Source organism: Pectinophora gossypiella, chromosome 16, assembly GCF_024362695.1.
Source record: "Pectinophora gossypiella chromosome 16, ilPecGoss1.1, whole genome shotgun sequence".
Taxonomy (NCBI): Eukaryota; Metazoa; Arthropoda; class Insecta; order Lepidoptera; family Gelechiidae; genus Pectinophora; species Pectinophora gossypiella.
Window position 1 is genome coordinate 2409250 of NC_065419.1, and position 20727 is coordinate 2429976.

At 36.9% G+C, this 20727-nt stretch overlaps 3 protein-coding genes across 3 annotated transcripts; all 3 read right to left on the reverse strand.

Annotated features, from left to right (window-relative positions):
* Positions 1-3771: 3771 nt before the first annotated feature.
* LOC126373991 (uncharacterized) lies at positions 3772-5821 on the reverse strand. Its single transcript, XM_050020426.1, has 2 exons — positions 5620-5821; positions 3772-5533 (listed from the first exon to the last, which is right to left on the reverse strand). The coding sequence occupies exon 2, from the start codon at positions 5448-5450 to the stop codon at positions 4302-4304; it is 1149 nt and encodes a 382-aa protein (XP_049876383.1). The 5' UTR covers positions 5451-5533; positions 5620-5821; the 3' UTR covers positions 3772-4301.
* Positions 5822-10121: 4300 nt separating this feature from the next.
* LOC126373689 (uncharacterized) lies at positions 10122-13818 on the reverse strand. Its single transcript, XM_050019922.1, has 5 exons — positions 13650-13818; positions 13426-13531; positions 10673-13355; positions 10454-10597; positions 10122-10367 (listed from the first exon to the last, which is right to left on the reverse strand). Exons 1-5 carry the CDS (start codon positions 13816-13818, stop codon positions 10122-10124), a joined length of 3348 nt encoding a protein of 1115 aa, XP_049875879.1.
* A 2145-nt stretch (positions 13819-15963) lies between these two features.
* LOC126374040 (uncharacterized) lies at positions 15964-20616 on the reverse strand. The gene is made up of 3 exons (XM_050020493.1): positions 20348-20616; positions 17205-17425; positions 15964-16647 (listed from the first exon to the last, which is right to left on the reverse strand). The coding sequence occupies exons 1-3, from the start codon at positions 20397-20399 to the stop codon at positions 16495-16497; spliced, it is 426 nt and encodes a 141-aa protein (XP_049876450.1). The 5' UTR covers positions 20400-20616; the 3' UTR covers positions 15964-16494.
* Between the last annotated feature and the right edge of the window lie 111 nt (positions 20617-20727).

The window sequence follows — 20727 nt, forward strand, 5'->3', positions numbered from 1 at the left end:
GATACCCCTGGTGGTATCGTGGGTCCAATTCGATTAGTAAAGCAAACCCACGTGAGTCTATTACTAGAGCAAAAGACGAGAACATTATTAACAATGATACCAGGGGTATCGTGGGTCTTTTCGAACAGGGGTATCGTTTAATTTTAAAAGGCCGATACCACCGGGGGTATCGTCGTGAGCATCAGAATGACTGCCCAAAATGACAGATCAGCTTTAAAATATTACTAACATCCAATACCTTTTAGCTACTATTTAATACCTTTGTATAGATATTTTCTACCTAATTAATAAATAAGAAAATTTATTTTAAAAATGGCCAGTCATTCTGATGTCTGAATGACCACCCACATTTAGAATCTCCACAAAAAGGCTCCGAAATGTAATTTCGCCTACACACAAATTTAGTACCTATTCAATACCTAAACAAATATTTTTTTTTGATTTAAACAAGAAATAAAAAAATATGAGCAAAAAATGTTTTAACGAAAATGTTAATTGTTTATAATATACTTTATTGCACTTAACAACTAGTTACATCACAAACAAGAAATGGACGTTTACAAGGGTGGACTTATCTCTAAGAGAGATCTCTTCCAGCCAACCCAGAGGTAGTATTAGAGTAACTGCGGAAGAATAAAAAGAGGTGCAATATATTAAATACATTATAATAATTATATCTACATATAAAACCGTTTAAAAATATATATATATACACAAACATATGCCTAAGCCTCTATAAATATATACACATATAAAATATACTATACCTACATACATACCTATTATATATATAAGATTTATATGGATTTTGGCTAATATAATAAGATTATGTGTTGCTCTGTAATCAAAGAATTTTATTTCTTTACTATAATGTTATCATAACAAAATACACTTAATAATTAAACATGCTAACTAAGAACATACCTGTAATCAAAGAAACGACATTTATGCTTATTTTTAAGCCAGTTAGAAATATTATTATAAAATACAAATTAGTCTACGTAACTTAAAATAATCAAGTGTCAGATGTCAACTTTGACACTTGAAAAAAAAAACAAAACAATTATTGCGTTACAGCCAGCGGCAATTTCAAGGAGATTATTTAAAGAGATTTAATCTCTTTACATCTCCCCCCTTAAGGAGAAGAAAATTTACATTTTAATTTTCTTCCAATATATTTATTTCATCTTGAAGTCCTTCTGATGCTGGGACTGGAATAAGTTTTGTAACATGGAAAAGATTTGATTCCGTCTTCTTGTGACCTGTGTTTATTCTGTATATTGTGTTTGAAATTTTTTCCATTATCTCATAGGGACCAATTTTGAGTTCATCTAATTTCCTTCTATTTAGCTTGTTTCCATTTTCCACATATACCATATCTCCTATATTAAATTCGTAGCATTTTCTGTTTTTGTCAAATAGTGTTTTGTTGTAATTGTGTGTTCTAATTGATCTTATAAGTGCTGTTTTTCTGTCTGTGATCCAATTATTGAGTATTTTTTCCTGTTTTAGTTCTTTTGGTAAAACCGTGTCATCTGTACCATATAAAAGATATCCTGGTGAAAAACCAGTAGATGTGTGAATTGTTTGGTTATAAACCTTTACACACTCTTGAGCTATTTTTGTCCAGGCCTTCTTTTTTCCTGTCTCATTTACTTTGCATCTTATTTTGTTCACTATAGTTTGATTTAGCCTCTCATTCAATCCATTTGAGAATGGTGCATTTACTGCTGTAAATATAATTGGTATATGCTTTTGACTCAAGAATTTTTTGAATTCCTTCGAATTAATCCCTGGGTATTGATCTGTCAGAACCATTCCAATGTCTGCGCCTTCCGTGTCTATTATGTTTTTAACCAACTTTATAAAATCATCTGCATTTTGTGTCTTAGATGTTAATATAAATGCGTATCTAGTAAAGTGGTCTACCAATAAATGTAAATATTTCTTTGTTGATCTTGAACCTCCGAAACCTCCAATTGTATCTATAGAGATAATATCCCAAGGTTTTGTAGCTGGACCGAGATAGGACATTAGACCATACTTGTGATGTCCTCTAGATTTGTTTTTTATACAAGTTTCACAGTTTGTACAAACTTTTTTTATATTTTTTATCAAACATTCTGATGTATAGAACGGACTAATCGTCTTCTGCATTTGTCTAATGCCAATATGACATAAATCTTCATGTATAGTTTTTATTATTTTTTTGCTAAATGTTTCTGATAAGATTATTTTTTCTTTATTTTTGTAATTTTTAAAGTATAAATTGTGTCTTCTTATTAATTTGTTTTTATTTCTCTGTATTTCTTCGTTTTCATTTTGATCTTTTATAATGTCTTCCAGTTTTATTATATTAACAACTTTTAATTGTTCATCAGTATTTTCATTTGATTCCAATACTGGGTTCCTGCTTAGGCAATCTGCTTCTAAATTTTGTTTTCCTGGTGCATATTTTATCTTAAAATCGTATTGTGATAAATAGTAAGTTAGATCACCCAGTTCTTCATCGGTTCTTGATTTTAGGTTCATATTTTCCAATGGTTTGTGGTCAGAATATACTGTAAATGATTTACCAATTAACCAGTATTGCCAGTATTTTACCGCTTCTTTAATAGCTATACATTCCAAGTATATTGCTTTTTTCTTTTTTTGGGTCTCATTTAATTTTTTTGAAAAATATGCCACAGGTTTTTCTTTTCCGTCTGTCTGTGTTTGTTTCAAGATGGCTCCAATTCCTTCTATAGAGGCATCTGTATAAATATTAATTGGTAAATCAGGATCATAAATTTCTAGGATTGGTTGGGAGCACAACAAGCTTTTTATCATTTCAAATGCTTTTTGACATTCATCAGACCAAATGAATTTTTGATTTTTCCTGAGTAAATTATGCAATGGATCTAAAATTATTGCACTCTTTGGTATGTACTCATGATAGAAGTTGATTTTTCCTAGAAATTGTCTAACATTCTTCTGTGTTTTCGGAACTGGGAAATTTTTTATTGAAATCAAATTATCTTTTAATGGTTGAACTGTATTATTTTGAATTATATGCCCTAGATATTTTACTAAATTTGTTGCAAATGTGCATTTCGTGAATTTCAATCTAAAACCTTCTACTTTGATGGCTTCTAGCAACCTTGTTAAATGCTCAATGTGTTCTTCAAACGTTCTTGAAAATATAAGAATGTCATCAATATAATTCACGGCAAAATTAGTAAGTTTATACTTTCTCAATATATTGCTTAATATCCTTTGAAAAATTGCCGGTGAAGTTTTAAGTCCAAAAGGCAGACAAGTCCATTGAAAGTGCCCTTCTTGTGTTACGAATCCTGTCTTTTGTCTATCTTCTATTCTTAAGGGAATAGACCAAAATGCTGAATTTATATCCAAAGTTGAAAAGTATTTGCATTTTCTGGTTTTCGTCATTAGGTCTTCAATTAAAGGGAATGGTTGCGCTTGAGGAACTACTATTTTATTCAAGTTTCTGAAGTCTATACATAATCGAGATTTTCTGTTATCTTCTTTTTTAAAAGCCAAAGTGACTGGTGCTGCAAATGGACTACAGGATTCTTCTATCAACTGATGGTCTAGTAATTTTGCTACTTGTTCTTCTATCTCTTTTTTATCTTCCATAGTACACCTGTACGGTCTCTTACTGCAATATTTGTCAACCATTAAATCTATCCTCGCTTCATATCCATTCACTGTGCCCACGTCATATTTATGTTTTGCAAACACTGTTTTATATTTGTTAACCAGCATATCTATTTCTGCTTTTTGATGTCCATTTAAATGTCTTATTTTTATTTCAAAATCTTCTTCTTTAAAATGTTCATTAAAATTTATTCTGTACTCCTTTATTGACTTGTTTTTATTTTCCAGATTTTTAATTTCTGTATGTACTGTTTCTATTTTCGTATGTTTTTCTTCCGCTTCGTTTTCGTTTTGGTCCTTTTGGTACTGTTTCTGGGTAATTTTTAAGTCTTCATTTTGGGTCAGTTTAAACATTTTTATCATGTCCAATCCTATCAAAAAATCATATTTGAAATTTTGTTCTTCGATAATATATACATCAACTGTTTCTTCTACCTCAAATATTTTTATTTTTAATTTCGTCAAGCCACTTGTCTTTTTAACACCATTAATCGTTACTAAATCCGCTATGTTTAAATTATTTTCTGTTCGTTTTAATTTCAATAACTTGGAATTTATGAGAGAAACGTTTGAGCCTGAATCGTAAATTCCATATATTTCTAATTTATCTTCTAATAGCAGTTTGATTTTAATTAATGGTGTTATTATTCGTTTTTTTGTTCAGTTTCATTTAATTCCGCTTCTATCACCGAATTGTTTACGTGTTTAATGAAGTTCTTTTTCATCTTTTCATTTTCTCTTGTTTTAAACCAACATATAGCTTCAGGATGATAACGTGTGCCTTTGTTAAGTTTCTCACATATTTTACATGCTTTTTTCTCCTCAATTTTCTCTGCTAGATTTTGGCTTTGGCTGGCATATCCATACCTTCTTTTTACAACATAACTCTGTTTATTTATCATGTTTTCATACTTGCTTACCTCATTGAATAAATCAATGGTGTCTTTAATTGCTTCTCTATTAATCTTATTTAGTATAAATTCTGGTAAACCAGTTGCAATAAGATCCACCAAGGTACCAGTATCTATTGTTCTTCTCATATCCAGTAAAAGTTTTTCTTTCCTTATAGCATAATCCAACAATGATCCATCTTTATATTTAAATAATAGTGCATATGTTACTGGGTTCCATCCTTTGTTTGTAAATGTTTCACAAAATTTTGCTTTCCACATTGACCATTCTGCATTCATTGTAAATCTTATTAGCATGGAACTGTACCAGTCTGCACAACTCTTGTCCATAAATAATCTCAATATCTCAATCTTCTTCTCATCTGTTGTTACTTCGAAACGTTCACATTCTTTTTCAAAAGTATCGATCCACAGGTTTGCATTTGAATTTTTGCTTGTAAATTTTTCAATTACAAACTTTTCTGCAATATGTTTTAAGCTTTGATGTTTACTTTCCTGTGTTTTTTCCATAAATTTCTCTAATAACTTTTCTAATGTACTCGTTCCTTCTTGATGTGAGACAGCAATTTTTTCTTGATGGTCCAGTTCTTCTAAATACTGATTTCCAAACTGTAAATTACCGTCTTCATCCATATAAATCTTACTTAGTTCTTCCGTCATTGTTATCCAAACTCTTCTTATCTGATGTCTTTTTGCCAAACTGTTTTTAATTTTAGCATAAGCAGTTGTTTTTGTTATTTCTTTATGATAAGCAGCAGCTTGAAGTTCCAGCGGTATAGCATATATTTTGTTCTCACTTGTAGTGATTGAGGTTATGCACAAAATATTTGATTTTCGGTCTTCTGATGGCAGTAATGTAAATTCAAATCGTAATTTCTCCATTTCTAAGCGACTTTTGTATATAAATATGTCGTTTTATAAGATTTATATGGATTTTGGCTAATATAATAAGATTATGTGTTGCTCTGTAATCAAAGAATTTTATTTCTTTACTATAATGTTATCATAACAAAATACACTTAATAATTAAACATGCTAACTAAGAACATACCTGTAATCAAAGAAACGACATTTATGCTTATTTTTAAGCCAGTTAGAAATATTATTATAAAATACAAATTAGTCTACGTAACTTAAAATAATCAAGTGTCAGATGTCAACTTTGACACTTGAAAAAAAAAACAAAACAATTATTGCGTTACAGCCAGCGGCAATTTCAAGGAGATTATTTAAAGAGATTTAATCTCTTTACATATATATAACAATATACTTAGACTACGAATACTCTATGGATAAAAAGTGCTCTTTGACTCTCTTCTTAAAAATTAGGTAAGAGGAACTCTCCTGAACTACCCTCGGCAGCCTATTCCAGAGCATTGAGCATGGCTGCACGGACGGAAAATGAGTGAAAGCCAAAATTGGTATTGGTCCTAGGTATCTCCAGCATCTTAGTAATACATGGACGCCTAGAACGTGAGGGAGGGGGCAGGAGGTGGAAGCGGGACCGTAGATAGGAAGGGGTACCAGGATCATAGAGAATTTTGTAAAGGAAGGAAAGGATGTGCACATCACGGCGAAGTCGGTTTATTGTTTACAACTCAATTATGCACATAATACAAATTATGAAAAAGGAACAAATGCAATAAAAGATTAATATGTTCCTTTTTTATAATTTGTATTATGTGCATAATTGGGTTGTAAACAATAAATAAAAATAAAAATAAAAAATAAAAAAAATAAAAAAATAAAAATAAAAATCATTTATTCTCAGACTACAGTCCATAGATATGTTAGTATGATTAACTTACATGCTATGTTAGTAATAAACAATTAACATTTTCGTTAAAACTTTTTTTGCTTATATTTTTTTACTAGCTTTTGCCCGCGACTTCGTCCGCGTGGCGTGTTATATAAGAGAGAGATCTTTGTGTGTGTGGGAGTGCATACTTATGCAGTTTAGATTTTTTCATACAATTTTTTTCCCAATAACTCCCATTTTTCAAAATACAGCCAAAAATAAACTTTATATTTACTAAGGTATGCATGCATGCTAGATTGAATTAATTGATTGAATTGATATTTTTTTTAATTGATTGTTCATTGAGTTTTAATTTTAATACACACTTCCTCTCTTCCCTTCAACGTTGCTGTGCCCTACAGGGTCCATGTTTTAGTTCCTATGCCTATGTAACACCCCATTGTACTACATGGAATGCAATAAATAATTTAATTGAATTGAAAACATCTATCTTACGCGGTTTCGATTTTTTCATACAAATGTTTTTTTCCCGCTAACTCCCGTTTCCGTGGGAATTTTGCAATATCCTGTTGCAACTAAGCTTTAAGTTAACTAAGGTACCTGCATGCCAAATTTCAAGCGTCTAACTTAAGCGGTTTAGATTTTTCATACAAAAGTATTTTCCCGCTAATTCCCGTTCCCGTGGGAATTTCGGGAATTCCTTTCTTAGTGCACCTCTACGGTACCTAAGCTATGTCCCTTCCAAATTTCAAATGCCTACGTTTAGCCGTTCAGGCTATGCGTTGATATGTCAGTCACTGAGTCAGTCAGTTTCTCCTTTTATTTAGATTTGATTTTTTCATACAAATGTTTTTTCCCGCTAACTACCGTTCCCGTGGGAATTTTGTAATATCCTGTTGCAACTAAGCTTTAAGTTTACTAAAGTACCTGCATGCCAAATTTCAAACGTCTAACTTGAGTGGTTTAGATTTTTCATACAAAAGGATTTTCCCGCTAATTCCCGTTCCCGTGGGAATTTCGGGAATTCCTTTCTTAGTGCACCTCCTAGGTACCTAAGGTACCTGCATGACAAATTTCAAACGTCTAACTTGAGTGGTTTAGATTTTTCATACAAAAGGATTTTCCCGCTAATTCCCGTTCCCGTGGGAATTTCGGGAATTCCTTTCTTAGTGTACCTCTACGGTATCTAAGGTACCTGCATGCCAAATTTCAAACGTCTAACTTGAGTGGTTTAGATTTTTCATACAAAAGGATTTTCCCGCTAATTCCCGTTCCCGTAGGAATTTCGGGAATTTCTTTCTTAGTGTACCTCTACGGTATCTAAGGTACCTGCATGCCAAATTTCAAACGTCTAACTCGAGTGGTTTAGATTTTTCATACAAAAGGATTTTCCCGCTAATTCCCGTTCCCGTAGGAATTTCGGGAATTCCTTTCTTAGTGCACCTCTACGGTATCTAAGGTACCTGCATGCCAAATTTCAAACGTCTAACTTGAGTGGTTTAGATTTTTCATACAAAAGGATTTCCCTTCACTACTCTGCTCCTATTGATTGTAGCGTGATGAAAAGTATACTATAACCTGCCCAGGAGTGTGAAGAATAATTGTACCAAGTTTCATTAAAATCCGTCCAGTAGTTTTTGTTTCTATAAGGAACATACAGACAGACAGACAGACAGACAGACAGACAGACAGACAGACAGACAGACAAAAATTTTACTGATTGCAGTTTTGGCATCAGTATCGACCACTTATCACCCCCTGATAGTTATTTTGAAAAAATATTTAATGTACAGAATTGACCTCTCTACTGATTTATTATAAGTATAGATTTGTCGTTTTAAAAATCTAAAAAAAATATTTGTTAAGGTAGGTACTGAATAGGTACTAAATTTGTGTATAGGCGAAATTACATTTCGGAGCCTTTTTGTGGAGATTCTAAATGTGGGTGGTCATTCAGACATCAGAATGACTGGCCATTTTTTAAATAAATTTTCTTATTTATTAATTAGATAGAAAATATCTATACAAAGGTATTAAATAGTAGCTAAAAGGTATTGGATGTTAGTAATATTTTAAAACTGATCTGTCATTTTGGGCAGTCATTCTGATGCTCACGGTATCGTGGGTCTTTTCGAACAGGGGTATCGTTTAATTTTAAAAGGCCCACGATACCACTGGTAGTAAAAAGGCCCACAAAATACCGCTTTTACCACGTGGTATCGTCAGGGTTCCGTGGGTCCCAAATGTTTATAATGTGTGTGTGAGTGTATGTAAGTACCTAGATGTGTAATGTAATAACTAACAATGAAATCATTTTATTATTTGATCTTTGAAATGTTGGTTATTTAACTTGTGTCTGGTTGATTGTGTTGAAATGAAAATCGGGTAATACAAAACAACTCTTTTATTATCATAGGAGTTCCTTGCCATAATTTTAGGTAAATAAGTTAAATAATAAAATCACAACTTAATGAATACTTAAAATTAACTCGAACGTCCTCGTATCTAATTTGAAATTTGGAATTTTCAATCATTTCCAACCACTCAATAACTGTCGAAAATTAGGGTCAAAAATAGACGTCGTAAGCAATTCACTTATTTTCTATGGCAGGTAAAATGGACTCAAAAATCATTTAAAAAAATATTTAAATACCAATGCGGGGCCACCAAATGAACAAACTTGATAAAAAATGCGGAGCGTTATAAATATATACCTTAAGACGTTTAGCATTTGAGATGATGAGCAGAGTAATGAAGGGGACGGTCGAGCGGGGTGCGCCAGCGCAGGGGTGGCGATGTGCGACTTGTGCAACTAGCGACGCACTAGGAACGTCGCACATAGACACCCCACACCGGGCCGCTTATCATATATACATGCCGCAGTCGCCCGATACGCGCTGGTGCGCTCCACTCACCCGTCGTTACCCACCTCATCAACAACTATTACAAGCAACAACTATTTCAAACAACAGCACAATCATTGTAAACATCAATGTACTCATGTACTCAGCACACGGCGTCAGGTTTCCATGACAACTTAAACATTTAGCTCAAATTTTATACAGTTATATCTTTTCTATTTACATGTCTTGAGGGAATCATATAACTAGTAATTAAGCGTGAAAAACGATTCAAATTATCAACTTTTACCTAAATATACATCACAGATCGAGATATAAAAAAGAACTAATATCTATTCCATGAAGGATCGGAGCTAGCGTGTGTCTGTTGAACCGTGGGACAAAGAAAACGCAAAGAACTATACGTTTGACGCATCAAAACATAAATTTGTTTTTCTGCACACAAAATCAACTCAGATTCAGCAGTGAATGAAACTAGAAGAAACGAAGAAAAGCGTAGAAAAATGAAAATTACATACTAATCGCGCAAGGAAAGAAGACAAGAATTAAGAAAGAAATCAAATTGCCCCATTTTGGAAGCTAAAAGTCCATTCAAAAAACTGGCAAGCACTTACACATTAAATTGATAATCTTATGTATTATAAGTTCTGATAACTTCACTGACATTTGTTTTAAAAAATCATTCTGTTTGACTAGATGTTCCTTATTTTAACCTATGTATCGATGCGATAGGATTTATTCTTTACAAAGTCGATTTACCATTTAGGGTGTCATGCGACCTCGCTCCAGCGACTACGTCGTTCAAAGAAATAAATATAAATAAAATATTTTAAACAAAATAAAATAACAATCCAAAAACCGGGAAATTCCATTGGTTAACTACACTCATAAATTTTCGTTAACAGCCACCGAAGTAAATATTGGAAACTCACTTTATTTTTTGTCATCTCCACTGGTTTTAGACTCAAGTTTCTTACTTGCATCGTCCTGCTTGTTGTCAGTGGTGTGTGTTTCACATTCCTTCTCATCTTTCTTATTTTTAGAAGTGTCCTGCGGCTCAGCATTGTCCTGGGACTTGGGTTTGTTCTCCCATTTACTCTGAAACTCTTCGTTCAAAAGTTTCTCGAACTCGCTTGAGATTTTATTTACATTTTTCTTCATGGTGATGTCCGGATAGCTCTGTGGAAGCAACAGAAACTTATTATTTCGTTATTTGTTCAATAATTAAAAATATAGTCATTTTAGTTCGATTAACTTTTGTGTACCTTGAGATATAATCGGACATTGTTGAAAATTCGTCTAAAATCCTGGACGACTTGTTCGTATTCAGTGTAGGATGAATTTTTCAGTTTAGTTGATATATCGTGAAGACACATTGGGTACTTTACCACCTCGTAAAATCTGGGAGCCTGGAATGGAAAATATTACTATCATTATATACTTCAAACTGTGTTCTTCAAATATTGTAGGTATAAGAATCTTACCACTTTGATATCCATATCATGTTGTATGAAGACAGATTCGTTAAGTTGCGACAAATTGGCGAGTACTGCTTCAAACTTCTTCACGGTACCTGCCGGAAGAGGCTTCTTCTTCTTAGGATGGTACCACATACCAGACACGGCCACCTTGGATTTGCCGCTGGATTTCTTCTGATTATCATCGCGCACATAGTTCCCAGTGTGATCAAAGTTAGGACAACGAGTATTCTCCTTCGTCTCTTCACTTTTGTTTTCCGGAACATCAATATGATCATCTGGATCTAAACCCTTCTGTTCCGAGTCAAGGTATTTGGAGTCATTACTAAATATCAACGGATCTTGACTTTTAGGTAACACGTAATCCTGCTTAGCTTGTTGTTCCCATAGGTTGGGCATATCCTTCGGCATAAAATGATTCGTTGGTAAACCGGTGGCCCATGCTGTGACTTGCTCCATTCCGAGCTTTACTTGCTTCAACTCGTCGGAATACTCATCGGCAGCGCTCAGACCTAAAGCATCATACAATCGTGCTGTATCTGACTTGGATCCCTCATGAATAAAATCCATGAGCTTTGGGGCAGATTGTTTTGCTGCCTCCCACGCACGATCTGACGTCATAGAACTCAAAATATCCAGTGAATCAGCAGTCCTCATATCTAAACACGGTATCCCATGTCTCGTAATCATTTTGTGGTCTTCACCGAAGATATCGTCCATGCGCCTTGACATCAAACACGGCCAGGAATCCATGTTGTACTTCGGTTGCGGGGCTAACGTCACAGAAGGAAATGGAATCTTCATTTTCAGTGGAGCCATGTCATCTACAACAGAGTTATCATATACAACTTCTTGTGAGGTGCCCGCTACGAAAGGAGATATTGGATCGGCAGGTTTTATAGGCACCTTGTAACTTCCAGGTTTCATGTACACTTTAGATATTTCGTGAAACTCATCGTTATCTGGGTCAATAAATTGCACGGGGCCAGAGATATTATTAGAAATCGTCACAACATTCGATGGAATTTGGACGTTGTGAGAGTGATGAGTTATAAAATCGCTAGGTTCTTTTTGGACCATCTGACCCCACGCCGCAAAAAAATCAGCCTCTTCCTTAGTGTCACCGCAGCTGTTGTTCTTCTGCACGTAGCAGCCGCGCATGTCCGCGGCCGCCGCCATACTCGGTATGAGCGTCTTCTCAACATGGCTCAACGGAATCATCTTAGCCTTGAGCTCCATATCTCGACGCTGTAATAAATCACACGGCATGTTACCCATAAGCGGCTGACCGGGAGCTTTCCCCAGTTCTGCATCCATCTTATGTTTCAACTGTGTGTATAATTCTCTTTGATCTGCGTGACACATTCCTTCCAGAGTGCGAAAGTCTGGCACATTTGTAATAGTCCACGACTGCCGAGGTTTTGCTTCGCGAACGCTGCAAGGATCACATTTGTACGCCTTCTGGAAGGTATCCATATCAGTTTGATCGTTCAACGGATAAAAGTTGTGCGAGTTTGGAGGAGGCACGACGGGAAATTTTTTGAAGGTGACACCTGATCGAGCTGGCCATGGGCCTTCATTAAAACTTTGAGAAGTACCTTGAGTTTGGTTCTGCACCCAAGGCGGTTGCACCGCATTGAATGGCTGCGGAGAAGCATTAACTGGTCTCGGAGTACTAATATGAGGCTTTACAGGTTGAAATTTATTTTGATTCTGATGTCGAGGTGCGGCAGAATTTGTAGCGTAATAATTATGAGTGAAACTCTTCTGTTCCATGGTAAACCCATGATCTAGACATTTAAAAGTTTTGTAGATGTGCGTGAGCATCTCCTTAGTAACAGCTTGCCATTGTACAAAACATTCTCTTATATTAGGACTATAGTATTTATTTTCGATTCTGGAGAAAGTGTCGTGTTTCTCACTGAGTAATTCTTTGACACCCTTCCATCCGTCCAAAATTCTAACAAAGGAGAATATAAAGTTCTTAATGACCCATGGTATGCCTTGAGAGTGCAGATTAGCCACGGCACTATCTGGCTTCTGAACATTTGATCTAGTTTTGGCACAAATTGAATGTATATTCTTAAAACAGGGTCTGTTGTGGTGGGCGATTGCGATGTTCTCAGCGTCGGTGCAGGCTTCGATAGCAAGTTGAACAATTTGGTTGGGAATCTGGTCATGGATAACGATCTTGTCTAACGCAGTCAACAGGACTTCCGAAGAACCGGATGGTTTATTCTTTTCTTCATCTTGTGAAGATTTCTGATTTTGTTTTTGATTGCTTTCGTTCCTCGAGTTAGAGTCAGGTATGTTGCAGAGTTCCGACACCATTCTCTCACCCTCAGCGAAGAAATCTAGACTGGAAGTTGATTCTGAATTTAAATTTCTATCTTGTTTTCTTTGACGATCAGTCTCGGTGCTACTATCTTTGTACCTTTCGTGGTAGCGAGGGTCAGCGTTGTAGGCATTGCGCTTGTCCTGGCTCTTGACTATTTTCTTTTTGGCACCAGTACCGATCGGTTCCTGGTTGGAGATGGACCAGGAGCTCTGCGAGCGTCTGTCGGAGTTTACGCCTCGGTCGCCTATCATGCCAGGCCCGCTGTAGTTAGGTGAAGACGGATCGAACACTAAACCCACTAGCGGAGAATTTGGCGGCGAACTAAACGTAGGGGCAGACGAGTTGTTGTATCTGAAAGGTTTAGTTGGATCAGATACTGAAGCACTAATTAAAAACGATTCTGAAAGTATCATGAGAGAACCTCGGGTTCTGGTACTGCTGGCTAGAAGCCGTGGCCTCGTAGATCCCGGTCGCTACCCGGCAGTACGTCGCCATATTCGGATCGGACAGGTCTTTGTTAGAGCATCCTGAAAATAGTAAGATTTTCTTACTTATATATTAGGACTAGCATATTTAGGGTGTAAGACTGAACTGGTAACTTGAAGAAAGAAACTTCTAGGAGTATCTAGAGAACCAGTTGCTAACCATAAGTTTTCTGCTGCATCACAGCATGGAGGTGATGCACGGGGTACTCGGCGGGGTGCCGCGGGGTATCCCCCGCGTCGCGGTACTCCCCGCCGGTGGTGCCCGCCGCGCCCCCACCCGCTGCGCCGGCGCCGCTTTTGCTCGATACGCCGCCTCCATATTCTTGCATTTGGCTTGCCTTAATCTACAATTATTCGAGGATATTTTAGTTTAGAATTTCACCATGGGTACTTGTTGTGGCTCGAGTGTCCTATGAAGGTTAAAGTTGTATGAACCCTGCATAAACTGAGAAGGGGATTCGAGGATGTATGGAAACTTTTCGTTAATGTAGAGTGGAAGTTTGTAGCTAAGTATTTATGGAAGTAGCAGGACATGTTTCTGATCATGAAGGTTAAGCACTGAGTAAGGCTGGTACTAAGTAGGTACCACCAGTACATAGGATTACGTCTTATTCGATTTTTGAAAATACTAAGATTCCAGACGAGGTTAAACCTGCTCAATCCGAATGTATATCAGAATTGCATCTTCATTGGCTGTTTTCTTGACAAATTGTTTCTGGTCGCATTATAACGGATTGAAAGCCAATACTTAAACAGATTTCACAGAGACGTTCCCGTCACAAGCAGTCTTTCGTTTTGTATAAATATAGTCTTGGTAATATTATATCCAAGTTTTTCCTCTTGTTATATTGAAGGCATCTGAAATTACATGCGGTAGACCTATAAAGCAATGAGAGATGTGTTTAAAACGTTTTAAGTTCTTTATTGCAACATCGTTACTGGACATCTTTGCTGTTTCATCCTAAGTTGAAATATTTGTGATATTTTATAAAAAATTGTGCGTTTAATCAATAAACTACTTTGCTAAAGAAATAAATCAAAGTTAATCCCATTCCTACTGCATATTTTTCAATTAAACGATCGGAGAAATCGACGAACTCCTTTCGTAAATGACGTCGTAGATTCCGAAAAATTTTCATCTCCCTAATACAATAAAGTACGCCTGTTCTATAAAGTAAAACAATGACTTCAATTAGATTTTCCATTTTACTAAAACTATTCTCGGAATTCTCTTAAATATATTCAAGCTATGAGGCTTTGGACAAAATCTTTTTATGCTTGTGACGTAACAAGATCGGTTCAGATCTAGTTGGTGTCTGAAACTATCACGATTTCAGTTATTTTCTCCGAAATTTTCCAAAATAAAGCCTCCCAGTGCTGCAGTTTCCGGATTTACAGTGCAAAAATGAAATCTACTTTGCGTTTTCATTACACCACAACGCACGCTAATTTCGAGATAGGCCTACGGACTTTGAGAAAAAATGTGTCTTCACTTACCGATGGTTATGTCCTCTATCCCTCTCCCGGAGGTACTTTCGCGTTTAGAACATATTATTAAAAAAATAAAATATCTCCTACTTAACGGTTATGTTGCCTGTCAAAAAATATGTCCTATTCTATTCTTACGAAATAACCGTTATGATTTCACTCGATTGAGGTGATTTTGGGGCACTTTTCTTCCTTATTTCCTAACTAATTTGTCTCTTTAGGAGTTTTATATCATCTTTCACTTCGATGAGCTGTGAATAGTGTGAGACTTGCCAAATAATTGAAGCCAACCATATGATTTCGTTCATTTGTTTCTGGCAGTGTCATTCCATATTTGCTTTTCAGTTGCCGTTTTCCGGCCTTTTCTTTTAATGTAACGGAACTTTTTACATTCAATTATTATCATTTTCTTTTTAAATGGACCACCTCTAGTTTCGTTAATTAGCCATTATTTACAAGTAGAATATTGCGAATTTAAACAGAGATAATCGAATTAATATTTCGCTTTTTTCATGTAAATGTTGATATACTTAACGAACCTGCATAGTTAAATTACACAAGGATGTGAAGTAAATTAAAGAGGCTAAATATTTTATGAAGAATCTTTTTGAAAATATCTCGTAAGTCTATGTCTTATTCAAGGACAAGGATAGGAAGTAACAAGTAGTAGGAACAAAGAGGATATAATTCAATACTTTTCTAGGAAAGGATAATGCGGAATCATATAGCAACACTGGTCTGCGTAGTGATTTAAGTATTCTCTTTGATGGACTACTTTTATCGTAGAAATCACACGTCTCACAGCTGATCGGGGGCCATCTCTTGTCGATCTTAGGGGCTAAGTACTAATCGTAAGATATTGGCGACGTGGTGAACAGCGGTATCTGTCAAAATTCGGTCGGTATCCATTCCTCTCTCGTGCCACTTTTACCGGTTCTATGTTCAAAGCTGTACAGAACCTGAGAATGATATAAAATAAAACACACTTTTCGATACTTGTTTAATTGTAAAACAACATAACATTATAAAAACTAAATATCCAAGGCGAAAAGTTTCTTTATGATTTTATAGGTAAGTAAGTATATCATTTCTTTTAGTATCGTGTGGGCTGTGAGGTTCTTAATTCGTCTTATTATAAAGTAATTATTTTCAGAAAAAATATAGGCACCCAGCAAATATAGGCACAAATTCGTATTCATATCATATGAAATATTTGCATATATTGTTCTTCCAAGAAGAGCTTACATGGAACAGATTAAAGATAAACTGAACCACGTCTTTTATAAGGAAGAAGAAGAATTGGTCTTTGATAGTCAAGAATGAAGAATGCGACACCGGCAAGAGCGATGCTCTTAAATTAGTGATGTAGTGATGTTATTCTTCTTCGGTCGTGTGGGTTGTGAAGTGGATCACCAAGTTCATCAACTTTTTTATTAAATATAAATACTTTCGCGAAACCCCGGTGGTTTTTCTAAGGAACCTACAGAACCCAGTTTAGGAATCGCTGAGTACCTATATCATTCGCACAAATACTTCTGCATTATCAGATAGATGACGCTGATGAGGAGTGGTGTGGAGGCGGTTGTCTCTGAGGATGCGTTGCAGAAGTCAGTGGTACACGAGCACACCTCCTGCCGCCCACCGTACCCTGCGCGGTGGTAACACGCACCCTGGGTACAAAGAAGGACTGATCATAACTCAAGCAAAAGCAAACTGATACCATTATTATTATTGCGTATGGCAGACAAAAATAAAATATCCTGCTTAAGCTCCCCTAACCAAGTCTCTGCCGCATCCGACACACAATGCAGCTCGGCTATGCCACCTGAGAATTTATGGGGTGGGAATTAGAACTACCTCTTCGCGGTCCACCCTGGGCAACGGCTTAGCCGGCTATACGTTCTCGACTGAAATGGCTCACCGGACCCCGGAAGCAGGCAGCTGGCCGTTGAAGTGTTGCACGATCTTGCGGCACTCACATGAAGTGAATAGTTCTCACCTTGTACTTGGTCTCGTCCCAGCCGCAGCTGCGTATGACCCCGGAAGCAGGTAGCTGACCGTTGACATGCTTCACGATCTTGCAGCACAGCATATGAAGTCAATAGTTCCCACCATATAGGTACTTGGTTTCGTCCCATCTGCAGCTGCGTATGACCCATCTGGCGTTAAGCGTTCCGTGACGTGCTGCACAATCTTGCGGCACTCACATGAAGTGAATAGTACTCACCTTGTACTTGGTCTCGTCCCAGCCGCAGCTGCGTATGACCCGGCTGGCGGGCAGCTGCCCGTTGACGCCGTAGTCGACGTGCTGCACGATCTTGCGACACAGCGTGTGCGTCACGCCGCGGTCGTGCTCGGAACAGTTCCGCTTCAAACTCTCTGGGAGCATCTTCTCGCTGCAGAACGAGTTGATGGCACTGTTGCACTCGTAACACATTATTGGGGATCCTGGAACAGTGAAACGGCAATAAAGACATAATATTAATGTCATCCTTGCCGTTTTTGGCAACGGCGACTTTACTGTATTACGTAGTTGAGCTTCGGTGGTGAACAGTCATGAGCAATATAATGTACCCACTTCAGGACTCTGTCGCACTAACATATTTGACATTTAGTGAGACTTACAGTTCAATTTATCAAAAAAGTTAATGTGACATGGTACCAAAGTGTATACATATTAATGCTCGTGACCGAACTCTGACGTGACTATTATACTCTATTTTGGCGGTAAATGTCCGCGAGCAATGCGCACACGTTAGGGAACCGTTGAGAATTATAAAATATGTTGGAAGGCGGTTTGTTCTTTAGTTTAGTGTAATAAAGACATACAAGTTCATAAGATCATGCAAATTTCCTTTAAGGGTTTATTACACCTACCTGTCCAACGGCCTCAGTGGTCCAGTGGTTAAGCGCTGGACTTACGATCCAGAGGCCCCGGGTTCGTATCCCGGTGGGGACATATCACAAACATCACTTTGAGATCCCTAGTTTGGTTAGAACATTACAGGCTGATCACCTGATTGTCCGAAAGTAAGATGATCCGCGCTTCGTAAGGCACGTTAAGCCGTTAGTCCCGGTTACTATTTACTGATTAAGTGAGTAATCGTTACACGAGCCATGTCAGGGGCCTTTGGCGGCTCAATGAAGTTGGTATTCCACCTCACAACCCACACGATAAGAGGAAGACCTACCTGTCCGACAGTTTAGATGAGTCAAAGTCAAGGTGGTTGCCATGGTCACTCCCCACCAACTCTCGTTTCCCGATCAGATCGTATCTAGTCTGTTACCATGGAAACCACCAGCGAGTCAGTGGGGAGTAACCATGGTATCCACTCGTGACCTTGACGCAACTAGCCTTGTGGGCAGGTAGGAGTAATGCAAGTACTTATTATGAGGAATGTGGAGAAAGCAACAGAAGTGTGTAAGGATCAAAGCTAATAGAATTCCATAGTCTCTGTTTACCCCGGTGGGAAATAGGCGTGAGTTTATGTATGTATGCTAGGAAGATGACTTGTTGCCTCGACCATTATAGACGGCGATACCGCTCACCACCTATCACGTTGACTTAAAGCTCGGTGACGCGTGGGTACTTAGTTCATCTTGCGATGGATGTGCCTCTGACTACCCCAATTGGGATATAGTCGTGAGCTTGTGTTATGTTGTTATGGCTTATTGTAGATTTGCCGTAGATGCCATCAACTACTGGGCCTACTACTTTGGTACAAGTCCGGTACCGTGCTTCGAACCGGCGTTCCCCATTAGTGACTTACGATCTCGCCAATAAAAAAAGTCACACATATAACCTAATAAAAGATTCATCATCATCGGCCGTACGACGCCCACTGCTGGGCATAGGCCTCCCCCAAGGATCTCCACGACGATCGTTCCTGCACTGCCCGCATCCAGCGGCTTCCCGCGACCTTCACCAGATCGTCGGTCCACCTTGTAGCGGGCCTACCCACTGAGCGTCGTCCGACACGTGGTCGCCATTCCAGAACCTTTCCGCCCCAGCGGCCATCGGTTCTCCTCGCTATGTGTCCACTGCCACTTCAGCTTTGCAATTCTCCGAGCTATGTCGGTGACTTTAGTTCTCCTGCGGATCTCCTCATTTCTGACGCTGAGCGACACCGAGCCTCCTCACGAGACCCATAGTAAGTAATAAGTAGTAGTAATAAAAGGTTAAACCAACTCAATCCACAAGTAAGAGGTTACGTTATGAAGGAATGTGAACTATAAGCCGAAGTCTAAACAATTTAAAAATAAACTTCACGCGCGATCAATTCACCGCGGTCGGCGCGGGCGCAGCCGCAATTTTTCACTTTCCAAAGATTGCCGCAAATTGGGGTCTCCCGCCGAACTCACTTAAATAAGTCAATCATTTTATTTGGATCATGTCTAATAATAACAATAAGTACAATTTCGTGTAATAAAATGCTATAAAGTGAAAATGAAGTTATTTGCAGCGAGATGTGTGACAAAATTATTTTGAATAGTCTAGTTACCAACTAGTCAAATCAGTTTTACTTTTACTAAACGTCGACACACGAAATTACTATGTAATTTGTATTATAATTATTATTTATTTTATTATTTATTTATTATTATTAAGCCTTAAGTATAACATGACGTCATACGTTTTTTAAGCCTGCTCTGAGATAATACAGGGTGTTACTGACACCAAGGGATGATTAGACCATGATTCCGAGTTGATATGAAGTGGAATTATCCGTTGCAATGGAACTGAAAATAATAAAACCAACTAAAATTTTCGTGAATTTTCCGACAGAAAGTTTCACTTGACGTCAACTCAGAATCATGGTCTGAATCATCCCCCATAGTGCCACAAGAACCTTTTATATACCTCCTATAAAGTTTACCTTAGGTGGTGAGAGGAAGGGGAAAACCAAGAAGAGCTTACATGGAACAGATTAAAGAGAAGGCGAACGTCATGTCTTATAAGGAAGTGAAAGAATTGGCCGTTGATAGACAAGAATGGAATGGAATGGATATTTCTAATAATTGACAGTAATTATTGGATGAAAGAATCGCGTCAAAATTATTTCATAATTACCATATAATTTCGAATGCTTTCATGTGGAAATTGTTTTAGAATAAAAAGTTATTAGTACTTTCTCAAAATAAGATAAAGAGAAAAATTATACTTATCAATAATGTTTTTAATTTATTATTTAGGGTGTTAAAAGCTAAGTAAGATAAGTACTTACTTAAAAACTACTTTTAATTTGTTTAGCAAAACACAAAGTATTACTTTTCAAAAGTCGAAATAATTATGTAAATTACCACGATTAATTTTAAAATTAGAAACCATATTAAAAAAAATAAAAGGTATTAAATTTTTAAATAACTTACCGTATTCGAATAGTCCGCAAAGAATTACTACACTTAGCCCGAGGTACTTCATGACTTGTAGGCTTCACTGCTTTCTACCATCTACTATTCAACATTGCTTGGACCATCAAGGTCTAAGGCCTTAGTGACCTGACCTATTGTGTCACCAAAGGAAGTAACTCGTTGGATCAGGCCCAACTATACACAGGATGAATACAATTTAGATCTGTTAGCCGAATCAGTGTCCTCATAGATACAGTTTTGATTTGGCAATCTTTTTTAATAATCAGTGGGGTAATAGAACACGTTCTATTTTGGAATACTTTAGTAAATTTGAATATAGAACTATTTGTAAGTACAGACGCCGTTTTTAAAATTGAACAGAGAAAATAAAGGTCAAA

Coding starts and splice junctions, on each gene's coding strand:
- LOC126373991 (XM_050020426.1), bottom strand. CDS start 5,450: ATGGAGAAATTACGATTTGAATTTACATTACTGCCATCAGAAGACCGA.
- LOC126373689 (XM_050019922.1), bottom strand. CDS start 13,818: ATGCAAGAATATGGAGGCGGCGTATCGAGCAAAAGCGGCGCCGGCGCA. Junction 10,598..10,672: donor ATGATATGGATATCAAAGTG/GTAAGATTCTTA, acceptor TTTCCATTCCAG/GCTCCCAGATTTTACGAGGT. Junction 10,368..10,453: donor ATGTCCGATTATATCTCAAG/GTACACAAAAGT, acceptor TTGCTTCCACAG/AGCTATCCGGACATCACCAT.
- LOC126374040 (XM_050020493.1), bottom strand. CDS start 20,399: ATGAAGTACCTCGGGCTAAGTGTAGTAATTCTTTGCGGACTATTCGAA. Junction 17,426..20,347: donor TTGCGGACTATTCGAATACG/GTAAGTTATTTA, acceptor TCACTGTTCCAG/GATCCCCAATAATGTGTTAC. Junction 16,648..17,204: donor GGGACGAGACCAAGTACAAG/GTGAGTACTATT, acceptor CTTTGTACCCAG/GGTGCGTGTTACCACCGCGC.